General features: G+C 42.1%; 1 protein-coding gene across 4 annotated transcripts in view; it reads left to right on the top strand.

The window, feature by feature from the left end:
* Positions 1-27266, top strand: part of ABI3BP (ABI family member 3 binding protein) — a 2192437-nt gene that overhangs the window by 1281292 nt on the left and 883879 nt on the right. For 2 of the 4 annotated variants that reach the window (XM_078657771.1, XM_078657775.1), the window contains 2 exons: positions 7409-7483; positions 9497-9571. The exons of the other annotated variants lie outside the window; for them this stretch is intronic. In XM_078657771.1, coding sequence (XP_078513897.1) covers positions 7409-7483; positions 9497-9571 — 150 coding nt within the window. The remainder of the gene's footprint in view (positions 1-7408; positions 7484-9496; positions 9572-27266) is intronic. 4 annotated transcript variants of the gene reach the window in all.

Genomic DNA, 27266 nt, shown 5'->3' with positions numbered 1-27266 from the left:
GGACCGACCACTTCGTGGTCCCATTTCCACTGCATCTGCAGGGCAAATCGGAAGAGCCCCGTTTAGTTCGAGAGCTTAAACGTCCCTGGCACAAATTGAACCTGGACCTGTTCTCGAGTTGGCTAACTGAGCATTGGCTCAGCTTCCATGTGATGCGGAGGCAGCTAATTTGTGCGTTCAGGAATGGCTGACAGCTGGTTTGGACAGTTGTATCCCAGCTAAACTTGGGGGCAAAGGGCGAGGGCCCTCTAACCCCGGGTTCTCGAAGTCACTCACACTGGCTAAAAAGGGCTGCAAGCAGCTAGAGCGAGCTTGGCGTCGCCCATATGAGACATCTGCAAAGATAGAGTATCGTGCAGCTATCAAACACTATCACAAGTGCATTCGCAGAGCCCACGCTGACTACGTGGCTAATAAAATCTTAGCCAGTTCCAACCCGGCAAAGTCCATTTTCTCTTTGCTTAATGACATGAAGAGTGCGGGATCCAAGAGAGTGTCTTCCATCAGCTCCAACCTTTAATGTGATGAGCTTGCGGAGCACTTTCTGAATAAAGAGGACCGGATCTACAGGGGTCTACCAACGTTGACTCCCCTGCCGGAAGGTGGGGCGTCCGACAGGAAAGATAACTCGGGGCAGTTTGCCTGTCCTCCTTTCCTCCTTTGACCCTCCTAGGTTATGAGGCTCTGTGCTCTAAAATAAGATCCGGTTCCCCGGCGGACCCTATGCCACCTGCCCTTTTCTGCCAACTACATTCTTTAATTTCTCCAGTAAGTCTTGATCTGGCCAATCTGTCTTTGAGCTCAGCTTCTGTTCCTCAGGCTTGGAAGCATGCTAAAGTGGTTCCATTACTAAAAAAAACCCCATTGGACCCGGGTGCTCCAGGGAATTATCAACCTATTTCTCAGCTTCCCTTCCTGGCCAAGTTGGTGGAATCCCATGTGAATTTCACTTTGGCTAAGTTCCTTGAACAGAACGCTATTCTTGCTACAACTCAGCGTGGTTTTTGCCCCCGGCACAGCACCAAGTCTGCTCTACTGGCTGTGCTAGAAACCATCCAGGGTAGTCTGGATGTTGGGGACTCGGCGGCACTGGTCCTTCTGGACCTAAGTGCCGCCTTCGATACTGTCTCCCATGAAATTCTCCTGCAATGCCTCAAGGAAGTGGGGGTAAGAGATGTGGCACTGGCTTGGTTTCGGTCTTTCCTGGAGGACAGGTCCTTTCAGGTCTCTGTTCCTCCATACCATTCTCGGGAGGCTGCTCTGGAGCGGGGAGTCCCACAGAGCTCTGTGTTGAGCCCTCTTTTGTTCAACCTATATGTTAGGCCCTTGGCGGAGGTGGCTAAGAGCAGGGGGTTGTCCTTGGTCTCTTAGGCCGACGATACCCAACTGGTGTTTGCTTTCTCAAAGAAGTGTAACACCAATTTGGGTAAGTTTAAGGATGACCTCCTGGCTATCTCCGACTGGATGGCGGCTAACTGTCTACAGTTGAACGCCAGTAAATCCGAGATTCTCCTCTTTGGCAAGACCTTGAGCTTTGGTCTGAGCAGTGCTGGCCGGACTGTCTCAAGCCCGTCCCCACCCTAAAGAGGTGGGGAAAAATCTGTGCGTATGGTTAGACAGCGATTTGACGTTTGACAAACAGACGAAAGTTGTCGCTGGTACCTGTTTCGGGCTTTAGCGAGGCCTCAGATCACTGCTTGGTTTCTTTCCCCCCAAGCTGCATCAGACTATTATCCAGGCGTCCATCATGTCCAGATTGGATTACGCTAACTGTCTCTACTTGGGTGCCAACAAGGCGAGTATCAAACGCCTTCAGAGGGTCCAGAATGCGGCGGCGCGGCTTTTGGTGGCATTGCCTAGATCTCACTCGGTTGCACACGTGCTGCCAAGGCTCCATTGGCTGCCAGTGGCCCGGCGCATTGAGTTTAAGGCACTCTGCTACTCACATAAGATCTTGACACTACAGGCCCCACCAGGGTTACTCCACTTGTTGGAGTACTATGTGCCGGGGCGCGTGCTTCGATCTGATGACCTTGCACTGACCCGTGTTCCACGCATTTGGAGAGCAAGGGCGGGTGGCCCCTCCTTTGGCTAGCTGGCCGCGAAACTCTGGAATTCACTCCCTCTCACTATGAGAGTAATGCCGAATCATTTTGCATTTCGTAAAGCCTTAAAGACCTGGCTCTTTCCCTCGCAGACAGTCTAATGGTTGCTGTCTCACTGTTTGGTCTCGGGTTCACGGGGTTTCTGGTTGTGCTGGGATGCCTCGTCGCTGAGGCAGCTATGCGCATTATGATTCGTAAATAAATAAATAAATGTTCTTTTATGTACAGTGCATGACGTTACTGAAATGCTGGTTTAAACAATGTGCCATGTTATGATTATTGTTTACATTGTATTTCCTTTCATATCCGTTAAGTCATTCTGAGAAATGGTTTGCAGCTATGAAAATCCCAAACCTTTTTTTATATTTAGCGCAATCATTTTAAGACTTGCTGGTAGCAAATATAACCGCTGCACAATAAAAATGGCCCATTCAGCACAAATGCACTCACAGATATTAGCATTTCATAGATGCATAGTGAACATGGTGAGGCAAAAAAATATATACTCTTCAAAGCTCTACATTGATTTCCTTTAAAAAGTCTTAAAAATTGCAACTGCAATTTTGGTTGCAAACTGTTGATAGGTTACAGATTTCTCAAAGCAGGCAGTAACCCATTCACACGAGAACCTCATCCCTTTTGTGAATGTACAAAAAAGTTTGTTTGGGAGTGGGCAGAGGTGCAGAAAATCAGGCTGCATTTAAATGATTAAAAATACTTTCATTAAATGTCATCAGGGAAGTTCCCTGTTGTAAAGACTGGTTGGAGGAATCTGATAATTCAGAAGCAAAAGCTCTCACCCACCCAATTGGGTGATGTACGTCATCATCGGGCACCTCCTTGTTGGGCCACTCTGCAATGCCCAACTGGCCCCTTCTAGGGGGCTCTTTGCTCTAGATCGGGAAACGGCCACTACAACGCGGCCATTACCACGCAAACCTTAACCACGCATGCAGTACAATGCATGCATGGTGACCACGAAAGCCTTTACCACGCATACCTTTACTACGAGATACGTAGTAAAGGCATATGTGGTAAAGGGTAACATTAGAAAAAGGGGGGTTGGGGGTCTCCCCCCAAAAATAAAAAAGTGTGGGGAAAAAAAGGGGGCTTGGGGGGTCTCCCCCCCAAAAGAAACTTATCTTAAGTCACGTCAAGAAGTGCAGGCAATCAGCGTCGTTTGAGGGGAAACGGAAAGAAACTTCCACTTCCTCTTCACAACGTACAAAGTCACCACGGAAGATGGAGAGGAGACGACGTGAAGAGGTAAGGGGAATTTTAGTTTAAAAAAAAGGATTGAGGGTTAAGGGCAGGGGTAAATATAAGAAGGATTGGGGGGTCACGTAAGGGTACAGGGGAGGGGTATAACCTTTACCAGGAGTATGCCCTTACCATGCTTAAATTTACAACGAAAATTGTTGTAAAGGTATGCGTGGTTAAGTAATATTCGTGGTAAAGGTTATGCGTTGAAAAAGCATTCCGTTGTAACGCCTGCGTGGTAAAGGCATGCGTTGCAACATAATGCGTTGTAACAACATACAACCCTCTAGATCTTGTTAGATATTATCAGCCATGATGAGTCCGGAGTGCAGGTGCTAAAATTGTAAACTGGGAAAGTGTAAGGATAAAAATGACCAAGAGGTACCTAATTAGTGTTCATTATTTATCAAACAGCTGTTTCCTTTCATGGCTAAAAACAGTATGGAGCAATAAAGGAGATAATGGTCCTACACAGCTCCAGAGATATCTTAAAAGAAGAGGGTCAACATGTTTCTTGTTACTAAAACGTCATGAATGATCTAGGCAATTCATCAGGGCAGTCGTGAACCTACTTACATATGATTGAGTCAATAATCAAGTGTGGATAGGTGCCCAATCCAAAAGTCACCAAACTAGTGTGTGGGATTTGTACCTTTTGTTGACGTTGTTTGCACCAAAAAACCCTTTTGATGGTCAACTTTAAGAATCTGTTGGAAACCGAATGTATATGTCACAACTATGTCACTTATTGTTTTAGGTTCCATGTTCATGTTCCATGTTCACTGGGGACACATTGCACTTTTAATTTGATAAAACTGCTTGTATACTTGTATATATATAATTACTGTTTGTACCAGATAGCCAGTTGTATACGGTCTTTCTCCTTTGGATATCCAATTAACCCTTATCTATATTGCGATTGTGCATATAAGTACTATTACTACATACATCTATTCCACAGGAACCATTGTTTCTGCTAATATAAAGTAGAGAGAGCACATTTTCTCTATTTACTGAAGAGGAACGTATTATTGCTCAGATTAGGCCATTTACCAGTATTAGAGTTCACAAAAACGCAGTCTGCTATTCCCACTGCGAGCTTGAATCTGACGTCCTTATAATGCTATTATGGTTGTGTGTTTTGTTTTGCGCTTTCCTTGTATTCCTAGCGGCTGTAATTTGTTTCACCTACGTTATGATTATCAGAATCCATTATACCTGAGTTAACATTTATATTTATGTATTTTGTAAAGTGCCATATACTGTACAGTTTTCACTTCAGAGGACTCAAACGTAACATGGGTTAAGGTTGATAATCATCTATGGCGGAGTGAGGGAGAGCCACTAACTGGTAAACGTCAGTCACTGCCCCACAATGAATTATGATCTGAACATTTCAGTTTTCAGGAGCTCCCTGAACTACAGATAAACTGGTCCATTCATCAGACCTGGGGCAATGGTGTTTTCTGGAGCTGTGTTTGCGCATTTCCAATATCATATTGTTGCTGTTTAAAGATTGATGTTAGATCAGGTGAAAGGTAGCTCATCATGGGTACCTGAATGAGTGATACTGAGAAACTAGATTTTAATTTCAGATGTGTGTGAGGCCTTTTTTTAGTGGGCATTATCCATCATACCTTCTCTCTTGAATTCTTTCTTGGGCTCTGCTCAGAGCCAGGAGACAGCTTTTAGCGTTGGTTTTGCTATATTGTGCCTCTAGATGTTGAAATAAATCATGTGAGCTTCATTTTAAGAACTTTGCAGTAATAGAGAATTTTTGTTAGGCATGTGTACATCAGATAAAATAATTTAGATTCAGCTTAGTGAACAGTCTCCATGACCATAACGATATCCTGGATCATGCAGATTTGCATGTTGGCATCTTTGATAGGACAGTCACTTAAGGAGAAAACGTAAGATTTGCACTAAAGTTGATTCCCAGGTTTGAGATGGAATCTAATGTGTCAGCTCTATTTATATATGTGTAGTGGATTTCTATAACCAAAGGAATAACATTTTTAAAATACTTTTTAAATGTTAATAAACCTAACAACAAGCCATATTTTCTTTTGTTTAAAATTTTTATTGAGTTTTAGAGAAAGAAAAACATTATCAAACATATGAACACAATACAAATATGATATAACAACCAATGTAGAGGAATCGAACACAGGCAAATAATTTAGGAAGAGAGAAAAAGAAAACAGAAGAGCTATAATAGAGTTCAATAAATAATTATATGTAGTATGTAGTAAGATAATGAAAGACAAGTGAAGAAAGAAAGGTAGAGAAGAAGAGAAAGAAAGGAAAAGTATAAAGTATGAAATTAATATATGAAGGGGAAAAATAAAGATTAAGATAATGGCTAAGATGCAGGTGCATATGTAGAACGACATGAAGTAAAAGGTAACCACAATAGATCAGATTTCATTTTCTGAGATAGGGAGAGAGAAGAAACATTATCAATTCTGTGTTCATCACAAATATAATTCCACCATATTAACAATGATCATTTAGAGGTGTCTTTCCAGCAGGACAAGATCACTTTAAATGCAGTGGCAAAAAAATATCAAATAACAAATATTTAGATGATAGATCATCAAAAGCAGGTGAGGCAGTGCCAAGAAAAACATTTTGCATTGATAATGGAATATTACATTGAATTATTTCCATGCATTTAGCCCAAATAGATTGCCAAAACCTAAATACATTAGAACCTTCATATAATTGGTGAATTAAAGTCCCAGTGAAAGTGGAACAGGACCAACATAGGGGAGAGGAGGTAGGGGAAAACTTGGATATACATTCAGGAGTAATAAGAGCTCTACCATAGATGAAGTATAAGGATTGAGTGATGCGGGCTGCTCCAGAGGTTTTGAATAACTTAACCCAAAATGTATCCCATGAAGGTATAGGAAGTGATATAGCTGAATCCGCTTCCCAGAGTAATTCATTAGGGGTTTTTAGATTGTTCAATAACAGGTGACAATAACATCTTATAAATAGAAGCAGCCTTGGGAACAAGCATATTTTTGAGAACTACTTCTTTTGAGAGGGTATCTGAGTCCACTCATGTGGACCACAAAAATATGTACACCACCTCAATCTGTTTTCTCTTGTTACATGCTTAGGCAAAAGCGAGGAATAGCCCTAGCACCTTCCCCTTTGGTATGCTGTTGCTGTGGATCTCTGTCAGAGCATGGCATGTTACAGAAAGACCAATGCAGGCCTTTCTGTAATCTCATTTGGCACTAAAAGTGCATAAACCATTGCAAAAACCAGGTGCTCAATAGTTTGTGCCTAGTTACTGAGGGTGCCCTGCCTTGTTTGCAAAGAGAAATAAGTAAATAAATAGAGAAGGAGAGAAAGCTAGAAAGAAAGTAAAAAAGAAAGAAAAAAGAAAAGAAAAAAGAAAAGAAAGAAAAAAAGAAAAAAGAAAGAAAGAAAGAAAGAAAAGTACAGATAACCTATTTTTATAATAGCCCGCAGCTAACACTGATGATTGCAGGAGGATGCAGAATACGACAACTGTCTAGCTATGATTCCACCTCATGTCTCTTTCTTCCGCCACTCTACACTTCATGTCTCTTTATCTGGCTCTTACAGGTTCTTATTTTTCATCCCTGCTTCGCCTTTTGTCACTATGTTCCCATCCTTCTCTCCCTCGTTCCTTTTACCCCTTTTGCTTTCCCTGTTTTGCTCTGGGTCTAAGTCAGATGATGAAAATGAAGCCCTAGTCACCAAAAATGAGTGTCTGTGCCAATCCTACCTTCAACCACCAACCCAAATGAAGAACTTTATAGACTGATGGCTACAATGCAGCAGATTTGTTCTTCACCATAACAGCTGTTGATCGATTCCTATAAAAGATAATGTAGCTGGAGAAACAAAATGTGTTCGCTCATTTTAGTAAATGAGTAACAAATGCCACAAAAAAGGATCTGGCCCGTAATCGAATTGAATGCAGAATGTGATAAAATGTATGTCCTCATTTATTTATGAAGAGCACTACAATTTTAAGATACTCTTTTTCCACCCTACAGCAAATGATGAAATTACCCAGCAGTACCTCACAGCCCAAATATACATCTCATCCGAAGAGCCTGAGTCAACACTGGGTAAATCTGATTCCGCAGCACTTCTTTGTTGCTTCATTGAAGGAGTTGTGTTACCATTTCATTGGCATCTCTTTCCACCTTGAATTTGATTCAGCGCTCCATTCTCCTTTCTGCTACATCTGTTCATTGATACCGAGGACTTGCTTCTCCTGGCTGGCCTCACCTGCAGTGTGCCTTTGGTTGAATAGACTTCATAGATCTGTAGTGCTTCATTTGTGCAGACTCCATGACTATTCATCATTTACATATTCTGCTTCCATCTGACTATTCCATTATCATCTTCTACTTCATCATCTCAAAACATTCAGCATTCTTTATCTGGTCCTCTTGATTGTGTCAGGCACCTTTACAACAGCATGGTAACTTGCTGTTGGATGCTTATTTCTATTCTAAATGCTCATGTGTTATAACCTCCTGGCTTATGACACCGATCACCAGCATCATTACTATCGTGATAGGTTGTTTTTGCTCTAGCAACTGATTCATGAACCATGTCTTCACTTGTTCACCCGCTGTTTGCTATTCTGACTGGATGTACGTTGTTACAACGCATGCTTTTACCACGCATGCTGTAACAACGCAAGTTTTAAAACGCATTCCATTACAACGCACTGGGGGGTGCTGGATAGTGAATAGTTTAATTTACTATTCCAACACCAGTCCCCGTGGACACTAGGGAAGGTGTTGGATAGTAAATTAAAACTATTCCCTATCCTAGAGCGCCCCCCAGTGTAATGCGTTGTAATGGTTTTCGTTTTAAAGTCTGCGTTGTAATAGCACTGCGTGCTAAAAGTTGCGTAGTAAAGGTTGTTCCCCATTCTGACTCCATTAGTCCACCAATTCCATGCTTCGATGCCCTTCATTTTATGAGGCTCTCTTGGCTCGTCATGCATGGGTTTACAGAACCTGCTTAATACTTTGATCTACTCTCTGGTTGCGTTGGCTGCATCATAAGCTTACAAATCCACTGCCCTCATCTTCTGCCACCACTGCCAGCGTTTCGCATAACTCCTGTTTCCGCATCACGCATTTTATGCAAGAATGTTTAATGTTTCCATTCACTTGAATTGAGTAATAATCATCAAGGCTGGCCTCGTTGTGACTGCGGGTACTTCTGTTTCTTCTGTAGCAGGTTTCATCAGCCTGCGCTTAATAATCATTGTTCTTTTATTGGGTGCACACACTTGGGTATCTACGTGGTTCACCTATTCCTCTCCGTGTTGTTTTGTTAAATACCTGTGATTTTTTTGTGCACCTCTTTTCACAACATGTGCTATTGTGATATATTTTTTGTCGAGTCACAAGGCATTTGAAATCAAAAGGTTCTTTATATTTCTTTACTACCAATTATGTTATTTGAAACATTTCTTTTAGCCTTGTAATTGTCTACCTGTTACCAATGTTGAGTTTCTCTTGTTGTAATGTTAATTAGCACGTATTTGGTATTGGTAGCACTAACTCATGACACTCATATTTCTTAGTTCATTGTATGACTTTGCTTTCAAATATGCTCTGATAATATCCCGGTTTATTCACTTTTCGTAATTGTCCTATCTCTTGTTCACGTAATTCGTGTTATGTTATTCCAGGCACTTGTTGACTTGATTCACGTCCTACTGTTGGCGTTCTTTGGTTAAATAGTATTCCTTCTGCATTTGGCACAGTGTTGTGTTCAATCCCGCTTGCTGAGCATTGAAGCATCAACAGCTGTTGGCCAACAGAACATTTGGCCATTTGTGACGGTCCTTGCCCTAGTCAGCATGGCACGCTGCAGCTGTTCCACTCAACTGAACCTTTCATCATTGCTTGCTTTTTCAGTATAAATGCTTTCACGCAATTTAACTCACATGATCCATGTGCGGCAATCAATTCCGTTTTCTTAAAATCACGCTTCAGGCTGAGATGCTCTTCGGGGGGTCTGCAGCATTTCCCAGCATGCACCAGCTCATTCTATACACAACTGACCTCCTCGACCACTGATTCATCCTTATAACTACAATCATTATTTTGCAGTGTCAAACGAGCTTCCCATTTTTACTATAATGGAAAAAACAACGACGGGGACGGAAATACAGATCATAAATCCTGGTAATTATTTCTGGAAGTCTCAGCTTCTCTCAAAAATGCGTGATTTACATTTTCGCCAAGTGAGAACCATCTTTACTTATTTGTTGTGTATGTTTTGTGGGAATTGTGCGTATTTTTAAAATTTCAATTTCATCGAATGAACATTTTTTGCTGAATAGCAATGTAGTGATGTGGGCACATGTTGCTAAAATAATGCACACAGACACCTGAAGTGTACTGGTTAACTGGCCACGAGCACGTGCACTCGGGCCCTTTTATTTACAGGCGCTCTTCACTCACGTCACCTGTGGTTGATGGGTGTGGGGTGCGAGTGAGTGGCTGGTAAACTAAGGGGCAGATTTACAATAGGCGCATCCCTACATATCAGCAGGGATGCACCAGTTATTGTGCGCCACGGCTCTGCCACCATGGATGCACCGCATTTATAATGCGTCGCATTTCTGGAGTTGCGTCTTAAGCACGACGCAGCTCCAGCAATACTCTGAGTGACCTATCTTTGCAATGCTGCGTCAATCCTTACGGCTGCTTCAAGCAGGCGCAGGGTTTTGACGCAGCATGAGCTCAAAAGTGACTGAGTGAAATCTTGTAGATTTCACTCAGCCACTTTTAAGAGTAGTTTCTGCGGCGGAACGCCCTCCCCGCGCCGGAAAGCCTACTTCTGGCGCAGGGCTTTACAACGTGATGCATCTCCCAGATGTGTCACATTGTAAATACCCCGCACCATGGTGCCTTTTTTGCGCCACCGCTGCGTCACAAAAGTGACGCAACGGCGGCGTAAAAGAGGCGCAAGGGGCTTGTAAATCTGCCCCAATGTACCTGCTGAGACATTAGAACGCGTCCAATAGGACACTACATAGCAACTCAGTTTTGCAAACATCACCCTTGTCTTTCTAAACTGTACAGATCAGAACGTGCGACGACATGGAGACATCTCTCTAAGAAGACTGACAGTCAATCTTCAGAAAGGGCAGCTCTATAGTTATATACCAATATGAAGAAAGTAAGTGGCGGAGGACATTTTCCAAGCATTAATAAATCAAAAGCAGAGAAAGTAACAGTTGCAATATACGTTTTAGCAGAGTTTTTAATGCGTTGCTAGAGGGTATTGAAAGAAATCATATAAGGATAAAAAACAAGTGCATGACCGACGCTCATTCTGGTAAGTGATGCGTATATGTCGCTTTCTATGCAGGGAAATTGATGCCAATTTTTAACAAATTTGGAATTAGAAGAATTGAAGCAGTAGAATTTGAGCTCATTGGAGGAGAGGATGTGGTGGTGTTCCATCCAGATGCTGCATTACTATGGTTTATTAAAGGGAAAGTAATTTATGATAGGGCATTTTGCATGGATCATGGTGATAAGGAAGAGTCGTTCCTTCTAGTCAAATTAAATAGGCAGATTTATGATTTTTAGCGCAGTGTTGCTGCATTGTATTGCACAAGAAGGAGAACGCAGTGCAGAGCCATATTTATGAAAAATTTCCTGCTGCTGCTTTCATCCGCTGCGCTGGCACACTATGGGCCTGACTACGAGTTTGGCAGTTAAGATCTGCCCCGCCGCCGCACCGCAAAACCCATGGTCGGGCCGCCTGCCAGATTACAAGTGTTTCTCGTGTCGGTAGGACTTTTTTGACGTTCCCACAGCAGTGCCTCCGAGGATGGGCACTGCAATGGGAATGCCAGAAAAAATTCCTGCGCTGAAGTGGGGTGCATGCACAAATGGGGACACTTATTGTACCCCCTGTATGCACCCCATGGTCCAAAGGCAACAGGGAGCCCTGTAGTGACCCGTTTGTTTATTCTCTGCTACGAATTTCATGGAGGAGGAACTGCCATGAAAGCCATGGCAGAAAGAAAACGTGTAATATGCTTGACAGGCTGGCGGCGGTTCCCTGGTGGCTGCAGTGGGGCAATGGCGGTCAGACTGTCCGAATTGGATTAGGGCAGTCAGAAGATTGCAACCTCCACATCCCCGTAATAGAGCCCTATAATGGCAGCCTAGCGCCCTGCACAACCTTTGCACCATTGCGCACAGGTGTGTGTGTGTGCTGTCTAGTAAAGAATTTGTACTCGGAGCATAGCCTTCCAGTACACAATCCTATGCCTAGACAAATTCGGAAACATTCCACTCATTGTATGTGTGCTGTGCAGATGTATGAAGTTTCAACGCATGCTTTTACAACGCATGCCTTTACGACGCAAGTTTTACAATGCAAGTCGTTACAACGACTTGCGTTGGGGGGTGCTGGATAGTGAATAGTTTAATTTACTATTCCAACTCCAGTCCCCGTGGATAGTAGGGAAGGTGTTGGATAGTAAATTAAAACTATTCCCTATCCTAGAGCGCCTCCAGCACAAGTCGTTGTAAAAGTTGTGTTGTAATGGTTGCGTCGTAAAGGTACTTCGTTGTAAAAGTTGCGTTGAAAAGGATGTTCCCCGTGCTGTGATGTGTAGCTCTCATGTAATGTGTGGAATCTTCAGAGAAATACAAATATTTCCATTTCTTAGCGCCTGCTTCAAGGAGGGTGTTTTGGTGCAAAGCCAGTCAGGCTATTTTTGTAGATTGGGGATTATGTCCAAAAACTCTGGGTGCTCGTGCTGATCTGGCCAATGAGCATCCAAGTACAGTACGCTCCCTTGATGAAAAGTGGCATAACTCAACGCAGCACTGTTTGCGTTAATAAAAGGTATTCTGCACAGGAAAGCAAATTACCTTGCAAGACTTTCTGTTGCTGTTTGTGACTTTACACTGATGAAAAATCTTTGTTAACCTAGGTCGAGGTGTCTTATTCCTTTGGCAATGGCACATGCAAGCATTGTAAACATCTTCACATCAGGAGGGCACCATGTTTTCAGCTCTAGGTTTTCTTTTTAAAAACATTTTCATTTTCGGAATTTATTCTTAGTTTAATTCAAGTGATCCTTTTGGAGTTAATAATCAAAATACTTAGTAAATTTGATTAAATCTGAAACAAATCTATACACTGACACACACTGTTATGCCCTTCCATCACGTTGTCTTGTCCCACCTATCATGATGATAGCAATATCAGTGGTTTCTGTATTCACCCTGACTGTATGATACTTATGTAATGTATTCAGCGCCTCTGCAACTAGATGAAACTGCAAGGGTGGGGATTTGTCCCACTTATCAATATCTGCTGCACAATGTGCAGACTTAAAAAAGCATATTTTGAGCTCATTGGAGAAAAGACTCCGATAAATAAGCACATGGGGTGTAATCCATTGGCAGCCACTTTGAAAAAGAACATTTTTGACTAATAAGCTGTTGATTGGTGAAGTCATTGAATTTGAGAGGGTCTGACAGCAGTGCTCTACTCTGCTGCTAAAAAAATGATTTCATAATACTTAAACAAGGGCATATTGATCTACCCATTATACCAATTTAAGCAGGGGGTGCTACTGAGGCAGATTCAATTGTTTTATGGCCATTCTTAACATTTGTCTTTGGCTTGTAGGTCATGGCAAGTCACAAGTTAAAACTAATAAAATCTGCTTCAAAAAAAGTATAAGAACACAGTTGTGGTATGGGGATCAGAGGAAAACCTTCGTTAAAGCTGCCTAAAATGGTGACAGAAAGAAAGACACATTATTAAAATGGCAAACAATGTTAGGGGCCAATAGAGTGAGACAGGGCAAATGAAAGCAAGTGAACTGCAAGCAATGAAGGAAGGAAAAATGGAAACATGAAATTACGAGGTTACAAATGAACAGAGGAAACAAGAGGAAAAGTGCAAAAAGAAAAGGAAGGAAGAAAAGAAAGAATAAATTATGGAAATAAAAAATGAAAATCAAAGAAATAGAAAAGAAACATTAATGAAAAGGAAAGGAAAGAAAAGAAAGTAGAAAAATATGACGAAGTGGTAGATGGAAGGTGTGGCGATTGAATGAACGACGAGAAAGAAGGAATTAACGAATGGAAGAAATATGAAAAGAAAAGATGCAAAGAATGTGTGAAAGAATACCAGGAGCAAAATAAGAATAAATTGATAGATAGAAAGAAGGACAGAAAGATAGAGAAATGACTGATGGAATGAGAGAAGAATAGACAAAAGGAAAGAAAGATAGAAAGACTGAAATACACATAAAAAAGGTGATGGATAGACGGAGAGAATGAAGCATAAAAAGAAAGAAGATGGAAAGGTTAATTAAATGAATCAATACAAGTAAATATGTCATTTTTGGCCAAATTCCTTTAATGTCATGCTATATTATTCATAATTTTGCATCATTTTTTGCTAACGTTCCCCAGGGGTACAATTCCATGACTCTACATATGGAGGGTTGGGATTGCTCACTTTACTTGCGCATTTATTGCCACATGCATATATGTAAAATCAAAGGGGATGATGGACAGAGTGTTGAACAATGCAAGCACTCACCCCCAGTCAACTGATCTGGGTTTAATCCATCATCATTCTTTAGCTCACTCCGCCACCCCAGTTCAGACATGGCCATATGCAAATCAGTCTGACCCTGTGCCTCATGGGAACTGTCCAGCCCGAAATGCCAAGCCATGTCTTCTCTAGACTGGAAACAAGCATCCTGGGACCGGTTTCTGGCTAATAAGCCGTCATGAGCCAGGCTAGCTTGAATCCAGTGGCAAAGTGAGCAAGGGACCCATGTCTGGGCATACCCTGCCAACTTAGGGCGAACAAAGCAAAACCAAAGGGGATGATGGATGGAGTGCTGAACAATGCAGGCACCCACCCCCAGTCAACTGATCTGGGTTTAATACATCATCATTCTTTAGCTCACTCCGTCACCCCAGTTCAGACATGGCCATATGCACATCAGCCTAACCCTGTGCCTCATGGGAACAGTCCATCCCAAACTGCCAAGCCATGTCTTCCCTGGACCGGAAACAAGCATCCTGTGACCGGTTTCTGGTTAATCAGCCGTCATCAGTCAGGCTAGCTTGAATGCAGTGGCAAAGTGAGCAAGGGACCCACGTCTAGGCATACCCTGCCAACTTAGGGCAAACAAAGCAGAACCAAAGGGGATGCATATATGTGTCAAAGTGTGGGGTATTTTATTTTTCTGGCTACTCCCTTGTACTTAAATAAAGTCCAAACAGGGTAGACAAAATTAGTTCTCCTTTGTTGAATTTTTGGGGGCAAGTTTATCCTACATCATAGACACTTTTCTCAGAGTAGCAGTGACACTAAGATGGCACTTAGAGTTTAAAAGAAAGCCAAACATTTTACATTCCTGTAAGGTCAGGCGTGTTGAAACTTACAGTGTCTCCTACTGAGACGCTCTTAATGTAGATAGAATGTACATAACTGTTAAGCAGAGCTGCATTTTAATGATAACATGCTTACAGGTGCCCTCTAGTATAATAAAATGTAAGCCCAAAACTGAAGATTAGTTTTAAAGCATAACTGTGGTGTGTGGAATAAAAGAGGCTTGCCTTTTATAAGAAGAATTATGTGTTTGTAAGCTTGCTTTATGTTGAATACAATAGTATCTCTTCTTTTCCACAAACTATTTTACAGGTATGAAAGACAGTGGTGATAAAATGGTGTTTGCCATTTCGTGCTAGACAAAGACATTGCACTGTTATAGTTTCTTTCTCTAGAAATATCTATTTTTCAAATAACATCAGGGCCAATTATGTATGAAATTGTGTGAAATTTCCAAAATGGCTCCATAATAGCTCCACGGAATGTGCTGCTCAAAGATGTATAATTTACCTTTCATTGAGTTAGAAGGGCAAATTGCATATCATTTTAAAAACAATATAATTCTAAAGCCTGTAGCAGTGGGTGATACCATGTAAAGACACGCTCCAGATGTTGTCCCAAGCCAAAGGTGAAAGCCATACAAAGAGCGCATGACTTGAAAGGCTCCAAAGATGCTGTTCCGGACTACAAGGCTATTAGAGTGTCCCACTCTGAGGGGCAGAATTCCCAATTGAACAACACATGTTCAGTGAGAACAGAGTACTTAAATAAAACATATCTGTTGCAGCTTCCTTCTCGATCCTCTGGTAGCTATGTAGTCAATTAATTATTGCTGGGGCTACACATGGATGTGCGGATTCTCAGCAGCCAATGGTGTGTATTGAGCGCACGAGTCATGGAAGGAACGCTGATGAGCTCCGAACGGCCACGTTTTTTTGCTTTTCCCCTCCTTCTCCCAGCTGCAGGTGTTGCTGCATAAAGCAGGAGGCGACAGAGGGCAGTTTCTCTCTTCCTTTATTCACAACCTTTCCCACTCCTCTGAATTTCAGAGGTCAGGAAGGGAAACATCCTTTACAACGCAACTTTTACTCCGCACTACCATTACGACGCAACTATTACAATGCAAGTCATTACAACGACTTGCGCTGGAGGGCGCTCTAGGATAGGGAATAGTTTAATTACTATCCAACACCTTCCCTACTATCCACGGACACTGGAGTTGGAATAGTAAATTAAACTATTCCACTATCCAGCGCCCCCCAACTCAAGTCGTTGTAATGACTTGCGTTGTAAAAGTTGCGTCGTAATGGCATGCGGAGTGAAAGCATGCGTTGTAATGACATACATCCGTAAGGAAGAGGTATAAACTGTTGATTCGAATAGAGGAATGTTGATGACTACGACCCGGTGCCAGGGTTTATTTCCCACTGCCACTCTGTTATTTGAAATGCAGCTGTCAGCATTCTAATATTCTAACAGAGAATCATTGCAAACATTGTGGAAAAGGTAATCCCATTAGAAACATAATGCGCCAGAGATGTGTGTCTAAATGGGCATCCCACACTCTACTTGAATCTCCTTTCCTCACTCAGCAAACAGTAATATCTGGCTATATATCTTGCCTGGGTAAAGTTGACCTTCATTGAAAAAATAGTTCCCTTTCTGAAATTAGAAACAGTTTCTGGACATTCTCCCTCTTCCTACACATATATCCATGCATCAGGCGTCCTTTGGAGCATGGTATACGCGTGTGATTTGGGTCCCAAAGTCTGCGATTCGCAAATTACAGGCTCTACAACTGAAAAAACAGTGAGGTACCAAACATGGAAAGGGTTGTGTGATTCATAAAATATATTTTTCAGCTCATTCCGAATCTTAGAGAGAACGACACTTGAAAGGGACATCACCCTCCTCTTGGGATTTGTAATTAAATGTATTAATGATTTATGAATACAACTGCATTCACAAACCATTGAAAAATGATTGGGGTGGTAACTGATTCAAAAGGAGAAGCTTTCCCTTTGGTAATGGTTACCTTATATTCTGGCTACCTTACACTAGGATTAAAAACAAAAGGTACGACAGAAACTATTAGATCTAATCGTACTGAACTCAGATCAACATGTTTCAGCCAATGACCTAGAGAGTGTGTGGCTTTCTTCAGGATCTTAAGTAAGCTACTGCTGGGAAAATGATATCTACAAAAAAGGTGTGCAAAAATTAACAACAAGGCATTGAGCCGGTATATTGGATTTGATACAAAACCTGTGACCCAAGGAAAGCAAGATGATGGATTCACCTGTGGTACTTGCAAAAGTCAGGCATAGTGCCCAAGCTGTCCTTAGCATAGAGGCTTAAGGTGCAAACATGTCTCCAACCTGTCTCTGTAATCTAAGATAGTCCTCTGTGCGTGTTGCCGGGGGACAGGAATGCAACAATAAAAAAGCCATGGGTGAGAGGTTATCTCACATAAATCCTTTCTTTATTCACCTAGATTAAAAAAGAAAGCAAATGGCCTGCTTATCAATTGCTACTACAGACATAAGTATAGCAATCATCTATTTGTAGTGACATTTCAGTTGGTTTGCCATTATTAATATCATGAACCTCAGGAGCATCAACTTCACTAGTATCTTTCCATGGCATTTTTCTTTTTTTTTTCAGGAAAAAATGAGTGCACAACTTTGGGCCTGATTCACAGAGAATGTTGCACGTGTAAATGTATCTTAGGTGTAGAATATGGCTACTGCATGAACATAAAATCCAAATCCTGATGCGCAGATTTAGTACTGGTGAAATGTTGGAAACTACCCAAACAGGCCTAACGGTGCATGTTTGAGGGTATTCAAATTCAAATGCTCCTTATTGACATTATTTCTGGTTGTTTGTGAGTCTATAGAAAAATTCTTTAAAAAATGTCTATATGAACCCAATTCCTAATTTTTTTCTAAATAATGAATTGCATTTCTTTGCAGTCTAACTTTCTTTTTTTCCCAGACTCACAAATATCTCTTGTTCTCTTCTGTGAAGAAAACTCTGTACTCTTTTCTTTATCCTGCCTGTTTACGGTGTCTTTGTCTGGTGTGTGGTGGAGTCTCCCCACAAACATCTCTCTTCCTATACTCGGGTCACATCCTCACTCCTTCTCCCACAGCTATACTTTTTTATAAACTCTGTCATCTACCACTGCCGTCCTCTTAATAGTGCTACATCTTACTGTAGACTTCTATTTCAACCTCTGACTTATCCAATACCTATACACTAGAGCCTCTACCTCTGGCAATTTCCTCATAATTCTACCTCTTCCTGTATCCTGATGCCTTTACCTGTTCCTATACCTCTGTACATCTTCTAAGCATATACCCTAATATCTCTCCCTCTGCCTACAACAGCTACTTCTACCCCAGCTATAGCCTTTTTTGTTTACCCCTATGTATACCATAGTATCTCTAAAACAACAGTTACCCTAGTACCACTACCCATTCCTGTACACTATGAATTCCCCCGCCTATAACTAAAACTTATATCTATACCACAGTAGCCCTAACCCTATATAAACCCTGGTATATATACCCCTTGCTGTACCTTAATACATCTCCCTTTATCAATACCTTAGCACCTCTACCAGTGCCAGCACCTTAGTAACACTACCCTTACTTACGCTGTAGAATCACTACACCACACCACGCCTACATATATTACAAGAGTACAAGAGGTGTTACGGTGCATACACCGTAACACCTCTGTCATTATTCTAACACTTCCATAGCTGCCTTTGGTGCACACAAAGATGGAAATCAAATAAGACATGGTCTACAGGAAAATGGTTATTTACATCATTCTATAGATGTAACATTCCTTCAGGTCCTTGCAGTCTCAATGGTTTATTCATATTCCACATTGTGCTCACAGACTCAAGAAATCTTCAAGACTGTAACAACTTCAACCGCTGAACATCCAAAGCCAGCAAACGGTAAACACATTTATTCAGTGAATAATCTATTCCCATCATGTGCACAAAGAAAAATTATTAATATCTCACAATACTTGGCCGCCATAACATATGTCGATGGAACTTCTGGGGCTCTATCATGGTCCCATCATACAGGTGTGAAGGGAAGTCATTCACATGGGCATTTAAACAATGATGCACTGTCTGCATACAGTACAAGCAAAACTTTGCTTACTCTGGAAGTTGGAGCATGAGCTTCTGAAATCTAAAATCAAAAACAGAGCTACAAACACTGCTCAGTGTTTCTGACCATTGCTAACTTTAATGTAGGCTTAAAGAGTAAGTGCATGTGCTGTAGACAGTGTGATTCCTTTCAAAAAGGGTACATGGCTCCCTTTTACCCCCGTGCACCACCAAAGTATGGGGTATGATTCAGACTCATCCGCGCTCCAGGTGCACACATTCTCATATCTGTGCAATCTATCTACCTAACTTGCTCGTTTGTTACAGGACCCATCAATGATCAGCTGACTTTTCTTCCTTTCATGTTTGTCTTTTCGTTGCTCTCTGTGGCTAAAGCCTTACTACGGAGAAAATTACTTCACCGTCTGCTTGTTTCTGACTTAGCTTCTTGCTCATTGGCATGTATTGTCTTTATTTCCAAATTCCCTTCTGACTGAGCCAAGGGTTTGCAGTGCTGGTCCTTCAGAGTCACCATCAGTCATTGCCTTATTTCATGCTACAAAGTTGAGATGGTTGCAAAAGGCAACTACTTCTGGAGAATCAGGATCTTCTATGTAACCACACGTTTCATGCAGTTTTCGCTCCTGGTCCAGGACCATCTGAAGACTTCGAAATACAGGAATCCAGACCTGGTAATTGTGTTATTAATAAATATCTTCCTTTGCCTTTCTTTGGCAGATTTGTCTTCATTGAACAGGAAGTAATTATTCAATCTTGTTCAATTTGTCTAAGTGGATTTATTTTTGGCTCCCTTTCCAAGACCATCTGGATATAGGACTTTTAATGTTGGTCGAACACAACCTGCTCAAATCATTAACTTTTGTTCTCTCCTTTTGCTAATTATGATATTTATATGTTCAGAAATGCTAATCATATTCTAAAGTTAATGCTGTACACTACATGCCCTGATAGGTCTAATTAGCCCCCTTTTTTGCAGTTTCATTGTGATTAAATCAATGTTAAAGCAACATCAATTTCACATAGGAAGTTGTTTTCCAAGGTTTTAAGTAAAACCCATAAGGGAGGAAGAAATAAAGTAATTATGAAAGCGTGTGCATAATAGGTGTGTATGGCCACATATATGAACATTTTGTTACATGTGTTCCATTGTTGCTCAACTTAGAGTGTCACAGATATGGTGCTGAATTACTTGTATCCTTAGAAAGTTGCTCTCTGGAGAACAGATCTGGGTATACTCAGGAACATTGGAAGAGATTGACAGTTGTTGGCCAATTGACTGGAAAGTGGTAGTCTTTTAATGAATAAAAATACACGTGAAATTAAGTTTATTTTGACTTGCTAGGCCAGAGGATTCATGGCTGTATGGATTCAACTTAAGGAATTCCTGACCTAGAATCATAAATGAGTACTAAGGTTAAAAGCAGACAAATGGGTCATGGAAGTCTGAAGCGTGAGATCTGCTTGGAAATCAGGACATTACATATACTATTCTTTCATGGAAAAGCACATGAACAAATTGAGTGGGAAGCATGAGAAGGGAGTGTGGTAAACAAGATTGGTTGCTCACTGACTGAAAGTTGTCAGTCAGCTGGTGGGAGGTATTTGGTATGAGAAAGAAAGATGAAAAGTTGGGGTGCCTGGAGGATCTGTTTTCAGGCTGGTACGGTTTATTGTATTCATTCAGCAGTGTGATATCTGAGGAGCTTGTAAGTAAGGTATACCCTTGTGCAGATAATAAAGAGATCTGCAGTAAAGTGAAGTGGTACCAGATAGAGTGGAAAACTAAGCAGTAACATAACATGGAAGCATGAGCTGCTTACATGTTATCGTTATCTGTATATAAATGTTGTTTCTAAATGTTCTCTGCAGAATGTATAGGAATCACAACATTAAACATTTGGATATTAGTTTTGTTGCTTGGAAGCCATGTTGGCTGTGTAGTTTTAGACCACCTATAAATGTCCTAGTGTGGATTAAAAGATGCGCCATGTCTGTATAAGTAATGCTTGTCCAGCAAAAAGTGCTATTAGAATAGAGCATGACTTGTAAGACAAGGACATGCTGCAAAGAAACCCACTTTGTGTTGATAATTAACAGCTTGACAAACTTCCCAGTGCAGAGATTTACCCAATAAGATACTTCTGAAAAGCATTCTCAGAAAAGAGAGGCCTATGTTCAGAATGGGCACACCTCATTCTAAGATTGCACTCAGAAGCTGGCCACTATGCCACCTTAATACTTAATGCCCCCAACACTGCAAGAAGCACGTTTAACATTCTTAACAGCCTGTCCAACCCAGACTGTGTCAAGAGGGTGATTTCTCCCTCCCAGAGTCTTTGTGATGAACTTTCTAGGTGTTTTCATGATAAAATCAATGGCATTATTCTGGATCTGGGTGGTGTCCCACATTCTCCCGCCGGGTTGACTATCCTTGCTGCGGAGGATAGCCATATGGGTTCCGCGGACTCACCCCTGGAGGAGGCTGCTCTGGTCTCCCTTTCCGAGTTTCCTATCCTGGAACCTGAGGAATTCTGGAGGATCGCTGAGGGTATCGCTTCGGGCTCTCCTCTGGACCCACTGCCATTTAAGATCTTGAAAGAATTTAGAGAAGTCCTGTTCCCCACGCTTCGTTTGATCTGCAATCAGTCCCTCACTGAGGGGGGGTGCCTTCACAGTGGAAGCAGGCACTAATGACACCTCTGCTTAAAAAGTCTTCTCTCGATCCTAAGTGTCCTAAAAATTTTAGACCCATCTCTCTCCTCCCTTTCCCCGCTAAATTTGTTGAACGGGTGGTGAGTAACATGCTGTCCAAATTTTAAGAACAAGCTAAGCTCCTGGAGGTGGAACAATTTGGGTTTAGACCAGCCCATGAGACGGAAACAGCTTTGGTTACCATGATGGACGAACAGCGGAGGCGGGCAGACAGGGGGCAGGCAGCCGTGCTTATTGTGCTTCACCTGTTTGCTGCCTTCGACACGGTTAACCATGGTATCTTTTTGAGACGACTCGAGGAGGAGGGAGTGAAGGGCTGTGTCCTCAGGTGGTTTTGATCATTCCTGTCAGGGAGGCAGCAGGCAGTCTCCCTCTCCTCTTTTCAATCTGAGTTTATTAGTGTCTCCCATGGTGTTCCTCAGGGCTCGGCCATCAGCCCCATTTTGTTCAACATCTATTTGAAACCTCTGTTGAGTGTCAGTAAGCGTTATAATATTGAGATCATTAATTACGCGGATGACACTCAACTTATTCTCTCTTTGGAGGGAGCTCAGTCAACCTCTCTTGACGATTTTCATAACTGTATGCGGGACACTACAGTGTGGCTGAGGGACAACTCGCTGCAATTCAATGCGTCTAAGACTGAGCTGCTTTATTGCTCCCCAGAAAGGATCCCCTCTGGGCTGCCCAGTAATTTCTGGCCCTCTGACCCCCCTAACTTGGTTCAGCCGGTGAACTCAGTCTGTAACTTAGGGGTGACATTTGACCGTGAACTCTCCTTGGAGACGCATGTGACGAAGGTAGTAGGTAGTTGTTTGGCTATCATTCGATCTCTTCGAAAGATCCTTCCACTCCTGCCACCTCTGGCGCGCTCCCTGATAGTTCGGAGCACAATACTTAGCAGAGTTGACTACTGCAACGCCCTCCTCCTTGAGTCCCCTAGGTTCCTGCTGGCCAGGATGCAGAGGTTACAGTCAACCGCAGCTAAATTAGCATTAGGCTGGTCCAGTAGGCCCTCGGCCTCTTTGGGGGGTAAACATATTTTCCCCCCAATATTTCATTCAACCTGATCATTTATTTAAAATACCAAGAACACATATAGTATTGATCTCTGACTGATTTCAAACTCATTAGCATACATAAGCATTCAGTCAGTCAGTAAAAACGTTATTCGGCCAATGAGGCCATAAAAGTACAGCAGCAATACACAGACAAGTAAAAACATGATTTAAGTGTGAACAATTAAATAAAATACAATAGTAGCAATTCCTAAGTAGCAATTTGTCCACAACCTGGAATTTATGCCAATCAATTATTAAAAATTGATAAATTGGCAGCAGGAGCAAACAGTTAAAAACTGTTTAAAAGAGGGGGAAATGCAAAGAGGCGTGTCATGGCTAGCTCTTTTGCAGTATACTGGTATATCTTCGAATTCTGAGGGAATGATGGATAAAGCCAATGACAGCAGGACACATGTATTCAGACATCAGACACTGCAAGAGTTGAAGGCTTTGGCTAGCAAATCTGTGGTCAATAGAACGTAGAAATTGATTTCTAGGGATTATATAAACCCTACAGAAAAACAAAGTGCATGGTGGATTGCTGGCTGAAATTGTCACAAGCACAACAGGGCAAAGACGAAAACTAGATTCCCATTTGAGGAAATGCTTCCAGGAAATGCACAATGCACAACGTAAAGAATGTTAAATAGAATCTGTGCTCCTGGTTAGAGATCCAGGCTCGATATGGTTAGATATGCTCAGGTACAGAGATCTCCAAGTGGTGACATGCATTGGACATCACCTGGGCCTGTTACACCCTTTTAGATTACTGTTTGCATAGAAAAGTGAACGGATAAGGGTATTGTGCTACTGTTGATTGTGGAGGTGGAATGGAAAAGATGAGGAGCGCCCAGGTCTTGGAAAGATTTTCTAATGTACGCTAGTCAAGCAATGTCAAATCCATGATTTAGTTTGACACAGTCGACGAGAAAGAGGCAGGAGGAGTTGGTAAAAGGCAAGCTCCAGATTTTTGCCCATAACAAGAGTGGTGCAAATTTAATTGCATCTTCGATGTGTGGAAGACCATCTTCAATATGGGTAATGATGTTAGCGGTACTTTTAGAAACTGCCAGCAATCTGGAGTGAAATTTGTTTTGGGTGGCTTGCAACCGCCCGCAGTAAGTGTACCCCCAAATGCCCACCTCATAAGTGATCAAGGAGAGGCATTTTGCTTTATAAATGAAAATGAGGTCTGCAATAGGTTTTTGTTTAAGGTTCCTCAGCAGCACTTTCCAGGGTGAACCCTATCTGTACCAAGAGTTTGTCCCATTTAAAATTGGCATTCAGTAAGATCCCGAAATAATTAGAAGTTAGAACTTTCGTAATAACAATGTTATCCAGAATGAGCCTGCGTGAATGAGTATTTCTGGGACCAAAAGTCATGATAAATTACTTCTTGTGGTTGACCCTTAGCTTTAAGTTCATCATGAAATCATTAAAGGAATCTAGCGGGAGCTGGAGCTCAATGGTGGTACCCAACAAGAGGTCAGCAACATCAGTGTAAAGGAGTATGGGCACAGGGCAATCCTCTACCTTGGGCAAATCCTTTCCCTTATGCTGAGGGTAAGATCAAGGGAATTTATATAGAATAGAAAGGGAAAAGGGGCTAAGATGCCTAACGCTCTTGTCTACCCTAATAGTGGACATGCACTCTCCTTTGGTGCCAATTCGCACCTGAGCTAGAGTATCACAGTGCAGGCCCTTGAGGAGCTCAATCAGGCATGTATCAACCCCAGCTTGGTGCATTAGTTTCCACAACCTACCCATGTGTACAAGGTCAAACGCAGTAGACAAGTCCATCAAAGCCATATACATTGAGCATCCCTTAGTGCCCCTTAGCTTTGGCGTACTTCCCCCGTTATCAGGAGCAGTTGAAGGACTGCTCCACTGTAACGACATCCAAACAGAAGCAGTGCTGAACAACAGAGAGGAAACCCCTGTCTTCTGCCCAAGCCTCTAGCTTTTTGAGAATCACTCTATCCAGAATTTTGACAGAGGAGTCGAACAGCGAGATTGGCCAGCAGCATGAAAAATCTCATCTGTCGCCAGTTTTAAAAATCGGGACAATGGTGTATTTTTACCAGGAACTCAGAATTTCTGCATGGCAGAGGTCACAAAAAATGTTTGTCAACAACAGGGACCAAAAGGCTGTATTGTGTCTGAATACATCTATAGGGATGCCATCCGGGCTGCGGACCTTGCCAAGGTACTATTTAAAATAGCAGAGGATACATTGCTTAGTTCTATTTTAAACAAGAGGGCAGTACCAGTTATCTCAGAGGTAACGTGGCTCTGCGAGCCAGGTGGAGACGTATTGGGGGGACCTGGATTGGAGAGATTAGAAGGGTAACTTCGAAGATTCGAGAAAAGTAGGACAACCAAGTTTTCTCTGGAAACCAAGTAATTTTCCTGGTATTTTAATCAGACATTTAGGGTTGATTGACCACATCCAAAAAATCCTTGGCGTCCCGTAGTTTGAGGCCAAAAACAAGTCCTCCCGGGTCTTTTCTCTAATTTCCCTTTTCCGAATGTCAAGTGTCCCCTTATAAGCCTTCCTGGCGTGCCTAATTTCCTCTATATTTCTAGGGGAAGATTTTGTTGTCAATTTTAGATTTTTAGAGGCCACTGAGCAAGCGTGGTTGAATTCGTGATGAGGGTAAGGTACAGTATTAGATCTCTTGCTAGTCATTAAAATGGATATTGATGTACACAAAGCATTAAAGCTGCCCAGAATAATATGTGGTTCAATTGAGTCAGAGACGCAGCACAGCACTTCTTTGCTCCTTTCATTTACTAGGCCAACAAAGAACTTTTCAGGATTCATATTTTTCTGCTTCATAGCATCCCCTTGTTATTGCTGTATTGTAAGTCAGCGAAGCTGGCAGGGACAGGCGGGGCAATATAGGTAGCACGAGAAAAAACACAAACAGTTACTGGATTACAGTCACTGAGATTAGAAGGTAATGTTGATGAACCCAGCACAAAAAGGTATAAATGGGAAGAAAGCAAACAAAAATCCTTGATTGAACTACTGCCTCTACCAGTAAAATATGGCACCAATCTGTCTGTATCAAAATCAAAAGTAAATTATACTTAAGAAGACAATTCAAGTGAGACAAGATTGAGTGTCAAAGGGGTTTGCAAACACTATGAATGAAAATACTAGTGTTGTAATCAGGTGTGCTTTTTAAACTTGATAGAGAAGATGGTGTAGCTGCTTTGGCTGATGATTTTGCACACTTAACCTCTCCCTTTCTGGGTTTGCTATTGTTGCATATTTATTTAAGAGGTGGTGATTTTGAGGCATTTTAAGGGGAACTGGTGAGGCCCTCAGTAATGGTCAGTGGCGGCTCGCATAGGGCATGCTGTGGTGTGGTGGGTAGGGGAGGGACAGGGTGGCGGGGTGGTAAACTCGGACATACCACTGAACAGAGGAAAGTAATTATATTCCTCCATGGCGTTGTATGTCCAAGTTTACTACCCCCCACCCTGCCCCTCTCCCACCCCACCCAACCCCACCGCCCTGCAAAACGCCCTATGCGAGCTGCCACTGGTGATGGTCTCCACTACAGGGGTATGTGTGACACATGATTTTCCATTCAGGTAGGAACTAGCTGTTGCTAGGTTTTTAAGATTTAACTTGAAATGGAAGTGACACCCTCTGGTGATGTTAATAAAGGTGAGTGAGGCAAAACGTTTATCATTTTTGGGACTGCGTCTATATGGGTTTCACCCAGTTCCAGTTCTGTAGAGATGGCTCCTATAGCACTGGATAAATAGAAGGCGATGAAGGGAGATGTAACAGCTCCTTCAGGGACCATCAGGAGGGGCTGGGAAGGTTTACTCTTTCCATTGATAGACGACTGTTGACAGATGGAAACAAGCATTGGCTTAGCCAATAGGTCTCACTTATGGCGCCTTATAAGTATTTAGTTATGCAGCACAATATCCTTGGTGCAATGTTTGCATGGCTAAACACTTATTTCTGTCCCAAAGGCGAGAACTATTGGCTATGCCAATGCTTGACATGCATTCTACTCGAAGCACCAATCACTCAGGAAACCTCCAACTCATTCATTTTGTGCCTCAAGGCTTTGATCAGCAGGGCACTACTGCTGTAATCCTAGACCCAGGGAACAACCACCTTGCAGTCACTCAAAAGCAATAAAAATGCAAGAGAAAATAGAAATGTAACTGAATGTGCCAACGTACTGTCAAATATGGGCACTACGCTCACCACTGCTCTCCAAGAAGGGTACAATGATGATGAATCTTGACTCTGCTCAATTTCAACTTGTCACATACTACATGAATTTACAGCCCAGTTTAATTAAAAACAGATGCAGAGAAAGAAGGTGGAAAATAATACGGTATACTTAGGCTTCTGCTTCAAACTCATTAGTAGGCATTATAAGCTTTTCCTTTACCACTGTCAATAGAGTGGAGATGACTTCTTGCGTGAGAGTGCCCGAAAGGCAGCCATCAAAGATTCATCCTTTCGATTTAATATGTTAAGATATAGATAGGCAGCTCGATCTTGCAGTCATACTCCAGATA

The sequence above is a fragment of the Lissotriton helveticus genome, chromosome 8 (genome assembly GCF_964261635.1).
Source record: "Lissotriton helveticus chromosome 8, aLisHel1.1, whole genome shotgun sequence".
In the NCBI taxonomy this organism is placed as follows: domain Eukaryota; kingdom Metazoa; phylum Chordata; class Amphibia; order Caudata; family Salamandridae; genus Lissotriton; species Lissotriton helveticus.
The sequence above is the reverse complement of the archived record's forward strand: the minus strand, read 5'-3'. Positions and strand labels throughout refer to the sequence as shown.